Source organism: Ochotona curzoniae, unplaced genomic scaffold, assembly GCF_017591425.1.
Source record: "Ochotona curzoniae isolate NIBS_2020 unplaced genomic scaffold, NIBS_Ocur_1.0 scaffold_274, whole genome shotgun sequence".
NCBI lineage: Eukaryota > Metazoa > Chordata > Mammalia > Lagomorpha > Ochotonidae > Ochotona > Ochotona curzoniae.
This window is the reverse complement of record NW_024467101.1, coordinates 8,156,239-8,173,727: the sequence shown is the minus strand read 5'-3', so window position 1 is coordinate 8,173,727 and position 17,489 is coordinate 8,156,239. Positions and strand designations below refer to the sequence as shown.

General features: G+C 51.0%; 1 protein-coding gene across 1 annotated transcript; it reads left to right on the top strand.

Annotated features, from left to right (window-relative positions):
- The first annotated feature begins 231 nt into the window (after positions 1-231).
- Positions 232-2,963, top strand: LOC121172069 (cytochrome b-c1 complex subunit 9). The gene is made up of 2 exons (XM_041003869.1): positions 232-464; positions 2,699-2,963. Exons 1-2 carry the CDS (start codon positions 315-317, stop codon positions 2,741-2,743), a joined length of 195 nt encoding a protein of 64 aa, XP_040859803.1. The 5' UTR covers positions 232-314; the 3' UTR covers positions 2,744-2,963.
- The last annotated feature ends 14,526 nt before the right edge of the window (positions 2,964-17,489 follow it).

Here is a 17,489-nt window from a genome sequence, read left to right as displayed (position 1 = left end):
TGAGAGATGGGAGGAGGAGGAGAAAGAAGAAGCGCCGGGGTTTCTGGGAGTTGTAGTTCGACCTATTCAAGCAGAACTCATTCGGAAGAAAAACCGGACTATCAGCCCTATCAAAGTACTTGGTCTGTGGTGGTATTGATCTTTTGGGATTTCTTTTCCTCCTCACGTTCAGGCTTGTAGTAATCTCGGTGTTTGAAGAGGAGGAATAGGATGCAGAACTACAGCTCCCATAAGGCGTCGCGTGCCGAGCGCCCTGGGAGCGAGAGGTCGGACTCGGCTGAGGCGCGGAGACGCTAGATTGGCACTGAGGAAACATGGCGGTTCCTACGCTTACCTCGAGACTGTACACCCTGCTGTTCCGCAGGACTTCCACCTTCGCTCTCACCATCGCGGTGGGCGCCTTGTTCTTTGAGCGTGCTTTCGACCAAGGCGCGGACGCCATCTACGAACACATCAACGAGGGGGTGAGGGCCCGGGCGGTGCTTGACCTTGAGTTGGGGGAGGATTGGCGGATGGGGAACATGCCTGGGAATGAAGGTTGGACAGAATTCAGTGTTTTACCAGGAAGGGGAGACACCTGTCTTGAGCTGAGCTGCCGTTTGCCCTTTTGGCCTGGCGTGGACCCTAAAACGTAAGAGGCGGGTGGGGGGAGGGGAGGTCAACAGGTCCCATCTTTCAGGGGTTGTAGGTATCTGACAAGTTCCACCGTGGTTTTCTGAAAACCAAACCAGGGGCGCGTCTCCGGGCAGAGCCCATTGGTGAGCCAAGACTGGTACCTGGACCCTTCTCTGAAGGGTTCAAGGGCAAGAGAAGCAGGGAGTGAGACGTTTTCCATGCCCCAAATAGCGTGTGTTAACTAGTGCAGTGAACAGGCAAAGTAGGCAGGGAGTCGCTGGGCCGGGCCCTGTGTGCTCGGTATTATCGGCTGGTGGCCCTGCTGCGCAGTCCTCACTTGGGGTGTTCTGTTTGAATCTCGGCTACTCGGCTTCCGATGTGCTTTCCTGCGGGTGCTCACCCCGGAAGGCAGCACGTGATGGCTATCTGCCCACCCCTGTGGGAGATGAACCAAAGGGTGGAAGAGACCCGGCTCTGTGTTCCAAATAAAATATTTAAAAGGACCAACAAGAACTGAGCCCATGCCAGGAGAAGCCCTGCTTGTCATTCCTGTGTGTTCTTCCTTTAGGCTGGTTGATTGAGTCTAGGACAGTTCTGCTCAGTAAGGAGGTACTGCCCATGGCAAAGTATTGGCCTTGTCCCAGCTCGTGTAAGTAGTTTAGTTATTTTTTTTTTTTCCATTGAATTTTTTTAAGGCTTATTTGTTTTTATTGGGATGTCAGATTTACAGAGAGAAAGACTTTTCTTTTCACCTGCTGGTTCACTCTCCAAGTGGCCACAACAGCTGGAGCTGAGCTGAGCTGAAGCCAGGAACCAGGAGCTTCTTCCAGGTCTCCCACTTGGGTGCAGCATCCCAAGGCTTTGGGCCGTTCTCAACTACTTTCCCAGGCCACGTGCAGGGAGCTGGATGGGAAGTAAAGAAGCTGGGACACGAGCTGGCACCCATATGGGATCCCAGTGTTTGCAAGGCGAGGACTTTCAGCCACTAGCTATTGCACCAGACCCTTTTCCCCTGATTTGAAAAGCTATCTAAATATGTTACCACCACTCAGCCCGTTTTCCTCTAAGGCATTAATTTTAGTGTGAGTTAATCCGGTTTAGGTCCCAAGGTGATAGAAATGACACCATGTGAGAAATTTGGGGACTGTACCTAAGACCTCCTCCTAAGACTGTACCTCACACCTTGGAGCTGAAGCACCAAGACACTCCCAGGCCCCATTTCTTAATATTTTAGGACAATTCCTCTGTCTCCACCTCAATTTCCTGTCAGAGGAAGATGGTCCCTTCCCAGTTCCTTACCACGGCTGGGGAGAGCAACAGAGGATTTTATAAAAGTTAGGAATTGTATATGGAGCTGAGGATCACTTCATGTTTGCCCATTGAGTGTGTAGTGTTTTGTTTTGTTTTATGTACATACGTTTTTATTATTATTTATTTTTATGAGAAAGGCAGATTTACAGAGAGGAGAGACAGAAATATCTTCCATCTGTTGGTTCACTCACCAAATGAACGCAATGGCTGGAGCTTAGCCAATACAGTCTGAAGCCAGGAGCTTCTTTCTGGGTTACCCACATGGGTACAGGGTCCTAAGGATTTGGACCTGCTCTGCTTTCCCAGGCCATAAATAGGGAACTGGGTGGGAAGTAGAGCAGCTGGGATACAAACTGATGCTCATAGGGGGTGTCAGCGCTTATAGGTAGAGGATTAGCCTGTTGAGCCACTGTGCCAGCTCTGTACATGTGTATTTTATTTGGAAGACAGACAAATTTCCTAACAGGTGGCTCACTTCCCAAGTTTCTGGAACAGCTAGAAGAGAGCCAGAAACCACCTGGGTCTCTCCCCCTTGAGTCATTGCCCACTGCACATTATTAGCAGGGAGCAGAGCTGGGACTTGAACCCACGTACTCTGATAGGCAAGGCAGGTGTCCGAACCAGTGTCTCAGCGACTGCTAGACTCCTGCTCCCCAACCCCCGCATGTTTTGAATGAGGAATCTCATTCTAGAAGCCAGGGGTACCAGGAATGCTGGTCACGTGTGCAACAGGCGAAAGGTAAAGCCTGTGGCTCTTGTCTTTCACATGCAGAAGCTGTGGAAGCACATCAAGCACAAGTACGAGAACAAGGAGTAGTTCCCAGGAGGTTCCCTCCAAGGGGCACGAGGACCAGGTCCACCCTGCGCCCAGAACTGAGGCCTCAGCTTGAAGACGGCACTTAAGTGACTTCATGGACCACCCTTCGTTTGTTGACAAGAAACGATGTCATCTAAGCAACAGACTCTTTAATCTCTGCCGTATTTGAAGTTTATTTAGTCAAGAGTCATTGTTCAATAAATGTGAATTGTTCCTGAAAGCCGCTTCCGCCAGTTGGGTGCTTTATCAATGCCCTCCTCAGATCACTTGACACTGCTGCCAAGCCCTCTGCAGACATCAGGGGCATCCTTCAGTATTGCCAGCTTCCCAATCACTTCCGTCAGGGTCACTTACTGGTCAGCTTTGACGTCTATGTTGACCCATTCTATTCTTAAATCACACACAGGCGTCTTGTTGGCCCTGGGGAAGAACTGTGTAGGCCCTGGGATGCAGAGAGAATCCCTGATAGAAAGGTGCTGAGCCACTCTCATTCTCCAGCCGTCTGGTCCTGCGGAGAAACCTGGCCTTCTCTTTGGCCTTGAACCTGGTGTGACTCAGCCAGACCTGGGTCATCCAGAATCTTCTAGAGAGGAAAAATGTGGGTCAGGAACCCCATGCAGAGGGGAGAGCCACCCCATCCTTGTGAGAGGCAAAGCATCAAAAAGGCAGGACTGGAAGTGGGTGTTCGATTCAGTGGCTAAAGTCGCTGTTCATAATACCCCTGTCCCACAGGGGTGAGACTCGGTCCCTCTGCCTCTCATCTGTCTTGCTGATGTGTGCTCTAGGGGCGGTGACAGCAGGTGCTGGCTCAAGGAGTTGGGTCCTTGTCAGCTACATGGAGCAACTGGATGGCATTTTAGGCTCCTGGCTTCAGCCTGACCCAGCCCTGGTTGGTGCCCCCATTTGGGGACAGGTGATCAGTGTCCAGTCAGGACCTGAGCCCCAGAAGATGCTATCCTGGCCCCCCAAGAATGATGACTGCTTCACACAGAGCCTGCACATGCAGTCGGGAAGCAAGGGCCACATGGATGTTTATAATAGCTGTGTGCCATACAAAATGATCAACTTTTTAAAATTAGCCTGTTTTTTTAGAATTACTGGAGTTTGAGTCCTGCCTGCCTACCCAGCAGGCATACATGAGACTTACCTGTGAGCCAGTCTGCAGTTGAGAGGCTGTGTGCAACATTTACCTTTTCACAGGCAGAGCCTCTCAACAGCCAGAGCTGGGGTGATCTGGAGCCCAGAGTTTCCTCTGGATTGTCCACGCGAGTGCAGGGTCCTAAAGACTTGAACCATCCTCTGTTGCTTTTTTAGGCCACAAGCAAGGAGCTGTATGGGAATTGGAGCAGCCGGGACTCAAATTGGTGTCTGCTGCCCATGTGGGAGGCCAGCTCTGCAGGTGTAGGATTAGCCTACTACACTACACTGCCAGCCACCACCATGACTATTTTCAGTTGTTCATTTATTTAAAAAAAAAAAAAAAAAGAAGTTCATTTGCTCTTTTTTGACTCTGTAAGTCCACGTGTGGACAATTCTCAGACTCGTGTGCACTTGTGCACGTACATGCACACACACAGTCATTGGAGCATTCTTGGAAGTATAAGAAAAAATAAGTCTGAGTTAGGGAAGTGGTTAAAAGGATTGAATGGGCGGGAAAAAAAATCGAACTACAAAACAGCGTGTTTAGTTTAGTTTGATCTTCTCTGAGTCAATACACATGCATTGATTTGAGCACACAAAAAATACCAGGGGACGTGCATCTAGCTGTTCACAGTAGTTGCCTTTGAGGAATGAGATTTCAAATGCCCTCCGCTGTGTACAGTAGACATCGACGTTTTTTCCCCCCTCACAACAAGCAGATATTGATCAAATCAAAAAGCCTACAGGCAGGCAGGGCCCCGGCGCCGTGGTGCAAGTGGTTAAGGTCCTCGCCTTGCACGCCCGGGATCCCATATGGGCGCCGGTTCTAATCCCAGCAGCCCCGCTTCCCTTCCAGCTCCCTGCCTGTGGCCCGGGAAAGCAGTCGAGGACGGCCCAAAGCTTTGGGACCCTGCACCCGCGTGGGAGACCCGGAAGAGGCTCCTGGCTTCGGATTGGCATAGCATCGGGCCGTTGTGCTCACTTGGGGAGTGAATCATCGGACAGAAGATCTTCCTCTCTGTCTCTCCTCTCTGTATATCTGCCTTTCCAATAAAAAAACAATAAAAATAAATCTTTAAAAAAAAAAAGCCTACAGGCAGGCGTTTGGTGTAGTGGCGAAGACGCTAGTTGGGAGGCCTGCATTTCACGTTGGAATGCCTCGTGCAAATCCTGGCTCCACTTCCAGTTCTGCTTCCTGTTAACGCACACCCCAGGAGGCAGCGGGATGAGGTGTCTGCCTCCCACGTGGGAGGCCCAGCCGCAGCTGTTAGAGTGACCATGGGACTGGGAGCCCTCTTTTGTCTTCCTCTTTGGGATTCTGTTTCTCTTTAAATTTATAGAAGCAGCAGAGGAATGTATTATAAAAAGTCATGAAACAGAAGGCGATTAAATGAAAACTGATGAAGGCAAATGTTCACATAAGAAAACAATCTGAATATAAAGCTAAGTGAATAAAAGCTGATGCTTTTATTATTTTTTTAAAAATATTTTTATTGCAAAGACAGGAAAATCTTCCATATGATGATTCACTCCCCAAGTGACAATGGCCGGAGCTCAGCTGATCCAAAGCCAAGAGCCTGGAGTTCTTCCTGGTCTCCCACGCGGGTGCAGGGTCCCAAGGCTTTGGGCCGTCCTCAACTGCTTTCCCAGGCCACATGCAGGGAGCTGGATGGGAAGCGGGGCTGCCGGGATTAGAGCTGTCACCCATATGGCATCCCGTCATGTTCAAGGCAAGGACTTTAGCTGTTAGGCTAGGCTACCACACTGCCCTGCCCCCTTTTATTGAATAAGAAGGGACAGCACTGTGGCACACAGGTTAAGCCACCACATGTAACACTAGCGCCTCATAGGCGTGCCTTTTTTTTTTTAAATTGGAAAGACAGATATGCAGAGAGAAGGAGATGCAGACAGAAACATCTTCCATTCGCTGGTTCACTCCCAAAGCGGCTGCAATGGCCAGAGCTGAGAGCTGGATGGGAAGTAGAGCAGCTGGGATTAGAACCAGCACCCAGGCCTGAAGTGGTAGCCTAGTGGCTAAAGTCCTCACCTTGCACGTGCCAGTACTCCATATGGATGCCAGTTCTAATCCTGGCAAGCACTGCTTCTCATTCAGCTCCTTGCTTGTGGCCTGGGAAAGCAGTCGAGGATGGCCCAAAGCTTTGGGACCCTGCAGCAGCGTGGGAAACCCAGAGGAGGTTCCTGGCTCCTGGCTTCAGATCGCCTCAGCTCCGGCCGTTGTGGCCGCATAGGGAGTGAATCAATGGATGGAAGACCTTCCTCTATGTCTCTCCTCTCTGTATACCTGACTTCCCAACAAAAATGCAAATAAATCTTAAAAAAAAACAAACAAACAACGTCCACGTAAGATCCCAATGCATGTGAGGTGAGGAGTTCAGCCACTAGGCTACTGTGCCAGGTCCAGAAGCACCTTTTCAAGTCCTGGCTGTTCCACTTTGTATCCAGCTCCCTGCTAATGCACCTGGGAAAACAGAGATCTTCCATCCACTGGTTCAGGGCTGGGCCAGACCAGAGCCAGGAGCTGGAACCTCTGACTGGGTCTCCCATGTGGGTAGCAGGGACCCAAGCACTCGAGCCATTGCCCGCTGCCTCCCAGGACACACCTCAGCAGGAAGCTGGACAGCTGTAGAGGAGCCGGGATAGACATTTCAATACGGGATGTAGGCAACCCAGGTGGCATCTCAACTGCTGTGTCAAACATCCACCCTTCCTCCTTATGACCCTCATTACTAGTGGGAGCAAAGAAGTATGGAACAATTATCAGGGGAGGGGGTTGTGGCACAGAACATTAATCCTCTTTGGGGCACCAGCATCCCATGTGGGCACCAGTTTGAGTCCTGGCTGCTCTACTTCTGATCCGGCTCCCTGCTCATGGCCTGGGAAGGCTGCAGAAGAGGGCTCAAATCCTTGAGACCCTGCCACCATGTGGGAGACCAGGAAGAAACTCCTCCTGGTCCCTGGCTTCGGTCCAGCCCAGCTCTGGCTGTCGCAGCTGTAGGGAAGTGAATCAATGGGTGGAGAGGATCTATTGCCTTCTGTCTCTCCCTTTCTTTCTCTGTAATTCCTTCTAGTAAAATAAATAAATCTTAAAAAAAAAAAAGAAAAGAAAGAAAGAAAGAACAAGGACCCAGTGTGGTGGCCTAGCAGCTAAAATCCTTGCCTGGAACACACTGGGATCCTGTGTGGGTTCCAGTTCTAATCCCAACTGCTCCATTTCCCATCCAGCTCCCTGCTTGTGACCTGGGAAAGCAGTGGAGGATGGCCCAAAGCCTCGGGACCCTGCACCCACGTGGGAGACCTGGAGGAAGTTCCTGGCTCCTGGCTTCGGATTGGCACAGCACCAGTCATTCTGGTCACTTGGGTAGTGAATCATCAGACGGAAGATCTTCCTCTCTGTCTTTCCTTCTCTCTGTATATCTGACTTGGCAATAAAATTAAAAATAGATCTTTAAAAAAGAAAGAACGAGACAATTTTCAACTGCTGCTGGCAGGAGAACCAACTCAACAACATTAAATAAAGCAAACTGGAGTTGATTAATTCGGTCTTCCAGAATTTAACCTGAGATAACTATGAAAACGGTTCCACAAGTTAGCCTGGAGACGTCACAGTCATTTAATAGTAAATAATTAGAATCAGTCGAAATGTACAACAGGTGGTGGCTTAGCTAAAGCCTCACCTACTGATGTACTAACATGTGCCCAGTGTCCATCATGAATACGTGCTTGTCACAGCAGCTGTATTATGACTCCACGTTTATGCAAAATCAATGTACATCCCTTTTTGGAAAAAAAAAAAAAAAGGAAATGCTGGCAGGAGAAGGACTCAGCTCCTCACTGGGATTCCTTCCTTGCCCGCCAGTGGCATTCTGGCGATTTTTCTTGGCTCATTTGGCTGAAGGATGCTGAATGTTGAGTACGTTACTGCTTTTTGTCCTCCGGGTGGGGAGCTGGACACCTTGTTAAAAAGCTGTGGGTTTCCTCTCCAGAGCCCAGCCCTTCCTAAGATAAATCCCAACGAACTGTCCTCTTCCCAGGAAAGGAAAGAAATCAATGAATTTTAAACACCCTGTCAGGCGAGGTACGAGGTGGAAGGAATGCAAATTCCTTGGGCAAGGTTGTGTGGCAGCTGCTGAGGGATGGGAAAGGGTGGACAGTCTGTCCCTGGGGCAGGAAAGTGGCGTGCACACACAAAAAGAGCAGCATCTGGCCCAGCACGATGGTTTAGTGGTTAAACCTCCACCTTGCAAGTGCCAGGATCCCATAAGGTGCAGGTCTGTGTCCTGGCTGTTCCATTTTCCATCTGCTTATTGCCTGGGAAAGCAATAGAGGATGGCCCAAAGGGTTGGACCCTGCACCTGCATGGGAGATCTAGAGGAAGCTCCTGGCTCCTGGCTTTGAATCAGCTCAGCTCTGGCTGTTGCAGCCACTTAGGGAGTGAACCAGCAAATGGAAGAACTTTTTCTGTGTCTGCTTCTCTCCATCAATCTGATCTGCCTTTCCAATAATTATAAACAAATCTTAAAACAAAAATAGTTGCATCTCTGGGCATTCACCCAGGGCCCAGGGCTGGGCTGGGCTGGGCTGGGCGCCACCCAGGCACTCTGAGTCGCTGGGTTCCCATTCTGAGAGAGGGACATCGCTCTGTTCTCCTTTGTTCCAAGGGATGCTCAGAGAGAGTCAGCATCTCACCATGGTGTAACACAGCCAGAGAGAACCCCAAGGCAGGACTCTTGACTCTAGAGGATGCCCTCACATCCACTGCTTCCATGGCATGGAATCTTCATTACTTCCCCCTCAGTCATGGGAGCCTTGGCCTGAACTTGGATTTATACATGGACTCAGTGCCAAGAGCTGACTCTGGCCAGCACCAAGGACAAGGTCACGAAAGACTGTGGAGAAAGGCTTGGTTGTGAGTGTCTGTGCGTGTGTATGAGAGGTGTGTGTGAGACAGGTGTGTGTGAGAGACAGGTGTATGTGTGTATGACAGGTGTGTACATATGAGAGGTATGTGTGTGAGAGAGACATGTGTGTGACAGGTGTGTATGTATGAGAGGTGTATGTGTGTGCGTGACAGGTGTGTGTGGGTGTGTGTGTGTGACAGGTGTGTGTGTGTGTCTGAATACAGAGATGCCACCTGCCTTCCCGCCTCTCCTGCCTTCCACCCTGCTTCCAGTCTCCTGCACAGAACCAAACCTTTTTGCCTTGCAAAGCTGCCAGATCAGCTGCTGTGCTCCCACACCCTGCATGGCTCCCCGACTGCCCACGAGATCAACCTTCAGTTCGGTGGCATCACCTTTAAAACCCAGGCTACCTTACACCTCACTTTGCAACCTTGCTGTGCTTCTCTCTGCCTCTCACCTTGTGCCTTGGTGTGGATGATGGAGTCAGAACGTGCCCAGAGACCGAGCCCCAGCCGTGTTGTTCTTGGGGGAGGGAGGGAGCTCGCAAGCTGGTTCCTTTAGGATGATGATAATACCTTCCAGGCGAGATGGGGAGACACTTGAGACAGCTGGTAGGGCACTTAACCCAGGTGGGTGTACAAAGGTGAACTTGTTATGTAGATGTAGTGCCTACACTCTGCATGCAAGGTGGAATCTTCAAGGACCAGCCAGCTCCTTATCAGCGTATCTGAGCTGTAGATCACGGGCTAAGGGAGGCAGGAGGCACAGCTGACACCCTTGTGTGGTGCCCCTCTGTGTGATCCCAGCTGCTTTCAAACCAGGTCTCCTCTTCCCCCTCCCCCATCACCTTCTCGAGTTTTCCTCTGTGTTCCATGCGCTTCCAACCCCCCTATTTAAGCCCCACTGCCTCCTGTCTAACCCCCTCAGGCATCTTTGACCTTGACAAGGAGCCCTTCCTGGCTTCCCCCCAGCCTGCACACTGTGTCCTTGCCTGGGGCTGTGGCTCCGTGTAAGGCCTGAGCCCCCTTCATATTGGACCCGTGGGTCACAGCCCTTTGACCACCTGTGCATGGCAGTTTAGTGGAGCAGGCCTTGGGAAAAATATGTCTGGTTTCCTACTTGCCTCTCTCTTTTTAAAAAGATTTATTTATCTTTGTTACAAAGTCAGATATACACAGGGGAGGAGAGAGAGGAAAATCTTCCGTTCACTGATTCACTCCCCAAGTGGCTGCAACGGCTGATTCTGTGCCGATCTGAAGCCAGGAGCCAGGAACTTCCTCCAGGTCTCCCATGCGGGTGCAGGGTCCCAAGGCTTTGGGCCGTCCTTGACTTCTTTCCCAGGCCACAAGCAGGGAGCTGGATGGGAAGTGGAGCAGTTGGGATTAGAATCAGCGCCCACACAGGATCCCGGTGCTTTCAACGCAAGGACTTTAGCCACTAGGCCACCGCACTGAGCCGTTGCCTCTCTTTCACTTGGTCCTCTGCCAGTAGACTGACAGAAGTTCAGTGCTTAGAGAGGCTGAGCCAGCCACTGGTGACGCCTTGTGGCTTCAAGTGCCACGCTGTAAGGAAGGCAGAAAGCCCAAGGGGCTGGCAACCCTGGGTTTGAATTTTTAACAATTTATTTATTTGAAAGGCAAGAGTTACATGGGGAGAGAGAGAGAAAGAGACTTTCAACCACTGATTCATTTCCCAGATAGCTCCAGTTTGCAAATAAGACAACTGTACGGTTGGTGCTGCGATGCAGAGTTAAGCCACCACCTGAGATGCTGGCATCCCATATCAGCACGCCAGTTCAGGTGCGGGCTAGGTCCACTTCTGATTCAGCCGCCTGCTAGTGCACCAGGAAAAAGCAACCTAGGATGCGCCAAGTCCTTCCACCTCTCAAGTGGGAAACCCGGATGGAGTTCTGGCTCCCGGCTTCGGCCTGGCCCAGCCCCAGGGCATGATGATTTGCCCATAACTAGTTAGTTCCAAGTTTTGGGCGAGCTGAAATTCTTGCACCCCTACACAGTAACGCTATCTCTTTAACTGTAGGCTGGACTCCCGCCTTCCCAGGAGGCACTAGGCGCAGGAGAACCAGAGCGCATGCTCAGACTGCACCCCAGCGGTCTGTGCGCTTGGGGTACCGCCCCTTTCCTTATAAAAGGAGGCGGGACTGGGGGGTGGGTTGCTTCCTAACCCGGAAGTCTTTGGGGCCTGCTTTTCTCGTGTTTCCTCACTTTCGGTCCTGAACCAGCCTCGGACAGATGGACCTTCTTTACTGCTCACGTAAAGGTACCGTGGTGCGGCTGTGGTGGTTTTTCTCTCGTTTTGGGGCGACTATGTGGCCGTCTCACGTAAGGGGCAGCAGCCCACCCGCGGGCGTGTCTGTCCCCTCAGTGTCTAGCAGGTTCTGTCCCTGCGCACACGCAGTGCTGACCGCCTCGCTGCTGTCCCTTCCTGCCTCTGTCAGAGAACAGGCCTGGGTACCCAGGGCCCCGCGTTGTAGCATAGCCCCTTCGTCCACCGTGACCTGGAATGCCAGCAACCCCCCTAAGGGCGCCGGTGGGAGACCTGGCTGCTCCGTTTCCTATCCAGCTCCGCGCTGATGCTCCAGGGAAGCAGGGGAAGATGGCCTCAGCCCTTGGGCGCCCTCCTGTACCCACCTGAGAGAGTTGGAAGAAGCTTCTGGCTCCTGGATTTGACTGGCCCAGTGGTGGCTGTTGGAAGCTCCTGGGGAGTGGACGAGTGGATGGAAAATTGTCAAAATTGTCTCTCTGTGTAGGTATCTCTCCTTCTTTTCCTTTCTTTCTATGACATTGCCTTTCTTTTCTCTATCTTTTTTTTTTAAAGATTTATTTTTATTATTTTGTTTATTGGAAAGGTGGATATACAGAGAGGAAGATCTTCCGTCCGATGATTCACTCCCCAAGTGAGCACAACGGCCGATACTATGCTGGTCCAAAGCCAGGAGCCTCTTCCGGGTCTCCCACGTGGGTGCAGGGTCCCAAAGCTTTGGGCCGTCCTCGACTGCTTTCCCCGGGCCACAGGCAGGGAGCTGGAAGGGAAGAGGGGCTGCCGGGATTGAACCGGCGCCCATATGGGATCCTGGCGCGTGCAAAGCGAGGACCTTAACCACTTGCGCCACCGCGCTGGGCCCTTCTCTATCTTTTTAACATAAATTTATTTTTATTGGGAAAGGCAGATTTACGGAGAGGAGAGAGAGAAAGATCTTCCAACCACTGGTTCACATCCCAAATGACCACAGTGGTTGGAGCCAGGAGCCAGGAGCTTCTTCTGGGTCTCCCACACAGGTGCCGTCCTCTGTGGTTTTCCCAGGCCACAGGCAGGGAGCTGGATGGGAAGTGGAGCAGCTGGGATGGGAACTGGTGCCCATATGGGATCCTAGCAAATGCAAGGCAAGGATTTAGCCACTGAACAATCATATGGGGCCCAACATTGTCTTTCAAAATAAATAAATCTTTAATGAGTAATAATAAAGGACCCGGCATGGTAGCCTAGCAGCTAAAGGCCTTGTCTTGCAGTAGAGGATATCCCAAAGCCTTGGGACCCTGTACTCACCTGGGAGACCTGGAAGAATCTCCAGCCTCCTGGGTTCAGATTGGTTCAGCGTCGACTGTTCTTGGCTATTTGGGGAGTGAACCAATGGATGAAAGATCTTTCTCTCTGTCTTTCCTTCACTCTGTAATCTGACTTTCCAATAAAAATATTCTTTTTTAAAGAAACACATTTAAAGGCCAACAATTAAACCATCTCAGCTGGACAGTTCCTGGTTTTCCCTGAGGCAGAGGCTGCTTCCCTAGGGAAGCACACTGGCTAAGACTTGCGGCCCTCACAGCGGCAGTGCCTGAGGTGTTGTTGGCCTTGGTACCCTAGAATCTGGCTTGAAGGTATCTGCCCTCCTCCTACCCCTCATGGGACGGGTAGCAAGTGGTTTGTACACTAAGATTCCTGTGGTTAGGCATGGTGTAAAAATGGGGAGAGGTCAGAGTAGCGGGGCCTGCCACCTCCTGCCGTGGGGATGCTTTTATCCCTTGCTTTCTTCCTCTCATCCTCCTGCCCTTCCTCTTCTCATTGTTCCTTTTTTAAATACGTTATTTATTGGGGCTGGTACATAGCTCAGCTGGCTAATCTTCCACCTTCAAGTGCTAGCATCCCATATTGGCATTGGTTTGAGTCCCAGTTGTTTCACTTCTGATCCAGGTTTCTGATTATGGCGTGGGAAAGCAGTTGAGGATGGCCCAATGCCTTGGGATCCTGCACCCATGTGGGAGACCTGAGGAAGCTCCTGGCTCCTGGCTCGGATCAGCTCGGCTCTGTTGTGGCCGCTCGAGGACTAAACCAGAGGATGGAAGATGTTTCTCTCTGTGTCTCTACTTCTCTCCATCAATCTGATTTGTCTTTCCAATAATAAATAAATAAATACATCTTTAAACAAAAAACAGAAACAATTGGTTAATCTCTGGTTGTTGCAGCCATTTGGGGAGTGAGTCAGTGGATCGAAGTTCCTCTCTGTCTCCTTTCTGTAACTCTATATTTCAAATAATAAATTTAAATAAATTTAAACAAATCTTTTTTTTTAAAGATTTATTTTTATTATTTATTTTTTATTGGAAAGGTGGATATACAGAGAGGAGAGACAGAGAGGAAGATCTTCCATCCGATGATTCACTCCCCAAGTGAGCTCAACGGCCGATGCTATGCCGATCCGAAGTCAGGAGCCTCTTCCGGGTCTCCCACGCGGGTGCAGGGTCCCAAAGCTTTGGGCCGTCCTCGACTGCTTTCCTGGGCCACAGGCAGGGAGCTAGAAGGGAAGCGGGGCTGCCGGGATTAGAACCAGCGCCCATATGGGATCCCGGGCATGCTAGGCGAGGACCTTACCCACTTGCGCCACTGCGCCGGGCCCTAAACAAATCTTAAGAAAAAAAAATCTTCCGTCTGCCGGTTCACTTCCCAAATGTCTTCAAATAACCGGGTCTGGGCCAGGCCTGAGGCAGGAGGCAGAAATTCCACCCTGGTCCCCCACCCCCCAGGGTGGCAGGGACCCAAGTCCTGAGCTGCCACCTGCTGCCTCCTGGAGTGTGTGTGAGCAGGAAGCTGGAGTCGGAACCAGATTAGCCAGGACTGGAACCCAGGCACTCAAACGGGGCATGCAGAGGTCCTAAGCTGCGATCTTACTGTGGCACCAGAACCTGCTCTTTTCCTTTGTACCAACACCGGAAGCTAAACCGGGGAGTGTCTGTCTTTCCCACTTTGACTGGATTTACAGCTTTTGGAGGATGCTTGCTGTGCTGAGTCATCACCTCAGCTGACCCTCACAGTTCCAGGTGCCAGTGATGCAGGGTGGTGCTGGGGAAGCGGAGGCCCAGACAGGCCAGCAGCCTGGCTCAGATCATGTAGCTTGTTGACATCCAGGACCTGGATCCTTGCCTCCTCACATGTGCTCCTATGGCCTTTTCAACAAATGAGCAAATCAGGAGAATGAGCTGTTGAGGCTTGGCTGTCTGAGCACAAAAGAATGCTGGGCACAGAGGATGAGCTGGGAGATAGCTCTGCCAGTGACCTTCCCAGACTTACTGGGAGTTCATTCCCACCAGGAACTCTTCCAGGAAACCACCGTCTCGGGAGGAGCGCCAAACTGAGTGCCTAAGAATGGCCAGACACTTCCACATGTGTCCGAGTGCAGAGGGTGGGCTTATGTGGGCAGCAAAAGTTGGGCACTGGAATGAAAGGGCCTGCCATTTTTGTCATTCAGATCATGGCAAGAAAAGCTGGGCAAGGACTCGGTGGCGTGGCCTAGTGGCTGAAGTCCTTGCCTTGAATGCCCAGGATCCCATATGGGTACCAGTTCTAATCCAGGCAGCTCCACTTCCCATCCAGCTCCCTGCTTGTGGCCTGGGAAAGCAGTCGAGGATGGCCCAGGGCCTTGGGACCCTGCACCTGTGTGGGAGACCCAGAAGGAAGGTCCTGGCTCCTGGCTTTGGACTGGCATAGCATTGGCCGTTGCACTCACTTGGGGAGTGAACCATCGGATGGAAGATCTTCCTCTCTGTCTCTCTTTCTCTCTGTATATCTGACTTTCTAATAAATAAATAAATATTAAAAAAAAAAAAAAGAAAAGAAAAGCTGGACAAGGGGCTGCTGCTGTGGCTGACCTGAGGAGCCCTCTCTCTCTGGGCTGGGTCTACCGCAGAGCAGGTTCTCAGGATCCCTGGTGCCTCACTGGCCGCTCCTGGGCCTCTCGTAAATAAGCACACTCGAGTCCTAAGCTCTGACCTCCTCTTCGCCTCTGCAACAGTTCTTTTGCGGGGAGGGGACATCCAATCTGACTTCATCTCTTCCTCATCTTCGGTTCTTCCTGTGGCCTGTCTCCCACTGCTGGCATCTCCCCCAGTGGACTCCATAGCCTTGGTCTGCTCGACCTCCTTTTTGCCTTTCAGAAAGTCTCTTTGCTCTTGGCTACTTTTAGTCTATCTTGCCTTTTATTTCTTTCCACTCTTGTCTTCATTAGTCTGTTTATTTAAAAATATATATATTTATTTATTTTTGGAAAGGCAGATTTACACAGACAAGGCAGTAAGATCTTCAGTCCACTGGTTCTTTCCCCAAATGGCCGCAGTGGTCAGAGCTGAGGTGTCCGAGCCAGGAGCCTCTTTGGCTCTCCTGCACGGGTGCAGGGTCCCAGGACTTTGGGCTGTCCTCGACTGCTTTCCCAGGCCATGAGCAAGGAGCTGGATGGGAAGCGGAGCTGTTGGGATTAGAACCGGTGCCCACATGGGATCCCAGCACTTGCAAGGTGAAGATTTAGCCACTGAGCCATTGTGCTGGGCCTTCATTCACAATTATGGGACTTAGCATAATTATGACCATTTTTGCAAATAACTTTTTAAAGGATGTTTGTTTATTTATTTAAAGATTTATTTTGTTTTTATTGGAAAGGCGGATATACAGAGAGGAGGAGAGACAGAGAGGAAGATCTCCTGTCCAATGGTTCACTCCCCAAGTGGTCGTAATGGCTAGAACTGTGCTGATCCGAAGCCAGAAGTCAGGAGCCTCTTCCAGGTCTCCCTTGCAGGTACAGGGTCCCAAGGCTTTGGGCCGTCTTTGACTGCTTTCCCAGGCCACAAGCAGGGAGCTGGATGGGAAAGTAGAGCAGCTGAGATCTGAATTGGAGCCCATATGGGATCCTGGCACATGCGAGTTGAGGACTTTAGCCATAGGCTACTGTGCCGGGGTCTGATCTGAACCTTTTAAGGTTTATTTGAAAGGGATAGTTATTGGGCCCGGCGCGGTAGCCTAGCGGCTGAAGCCTCACTTTGCACATGCTAGGATCTCATATGGGTACCAGTTCATGTCCTGGCAGCCTCGCTTCCAATCCAGCTCCCTACACCATCCACATTCCCCCTTTTTAAGATGATTTAGGTATTCTGTTCATTTGAAAGGCAGCATGACAAAGGCAAACTCCACCTGCAATTTTTTAAAATGTGCTCATTTACCTCTCTGCATTTTTGATCCCGAACCCCAGAACTGACAGGGACATGCAGGTTTTGGCCAATCACAGCCTCTCTCTGCCTGCGCCTCGTGTTGAAGTTGGGGGGAGGGTGGGAGTTGGATGAGACGTACAGGGAAGGCTCTGCTGCTAACCCGTCTGGGCTCTGGGCGATGCCTCCCCGTTTCGTAAACAGTGATCAGCTCTGCCTGTCCACCTCCCGTCCACCTCCCAGGCACGGAAGTTTTGGTTTCAACCCACATGGCCACCCTCATTGCCACTGGTGGACTGGAAACCAGGATGTTGAAATCCTAGCCCTTTTGAAGGCACACGGTCTTTAAAGGTTTCCTGCGGAGTGTCTGTTGCAGTGGTGATGTCTGCTAGGAGACCAGAGAAGGCCGTTCAGAAAACACCTGTGCAGGAGCAGGAGGGGCACAGATCTGTGGCTTGACTGGACGGGGCTTCCATTACACTTCTGGCACTTCAGCTGCCAGCTTTTTTTGTTTGTTTTTTTAAAGATTTATTTATTTTTATTGGAAAGGCAGATATACAGACAGAGAGGGGGAGAGACAAATAGGAATGTCTTCTGTCCGATGGTTCACTCTCCAAGCAGCTGCAACAGTTGGAGCTGTGCTAATCCTAAGCCAGGAGCTTCTTCTGGGTCTCCCACGCGGGTGCAGGGTCCCAAGGCTTTTTGGGCTGTCCTCGACTGCTTTCCCAGGCCACAAGCAGAGAATTGGATGGGAAGTGGAGCAGCTGGCACACAAACTGGCATCCATAGGGGATCCTTGTACGTGCAAGATGAGAACTTTAGCTAATAGAATACCCCATGCCTTTTCTTTTTCAAAGATTTATTTATTTATTTATTTTTGCAAGAGTTACAGGGGAGAGAGATCTTCTGTCCATTGGTTTACTTCCCAGCTGGCTGCAGTGGCCAGGGCTGGGCCAGGCCAATCCTCCAGCAGCTGGAACTTGAATCAGTACTCTGTTAGGGGCTGCTGGCATGGCAGGCTGCAGCTCCACTCATGGCACCACAACACTGACCCCTGCAGCTGCCAGCCTTAGCTATGGGGATCTCGGCTGAGGATTTTACTGGGGCTAAGTGAAAACTATTCGTGTGGTCTAGCAGGCTGAGGTCTCCAGAGGGGAAAGGGTGTGAACACCAGGCTCGCTGGCCTCCGAGCTGTTCTCAACA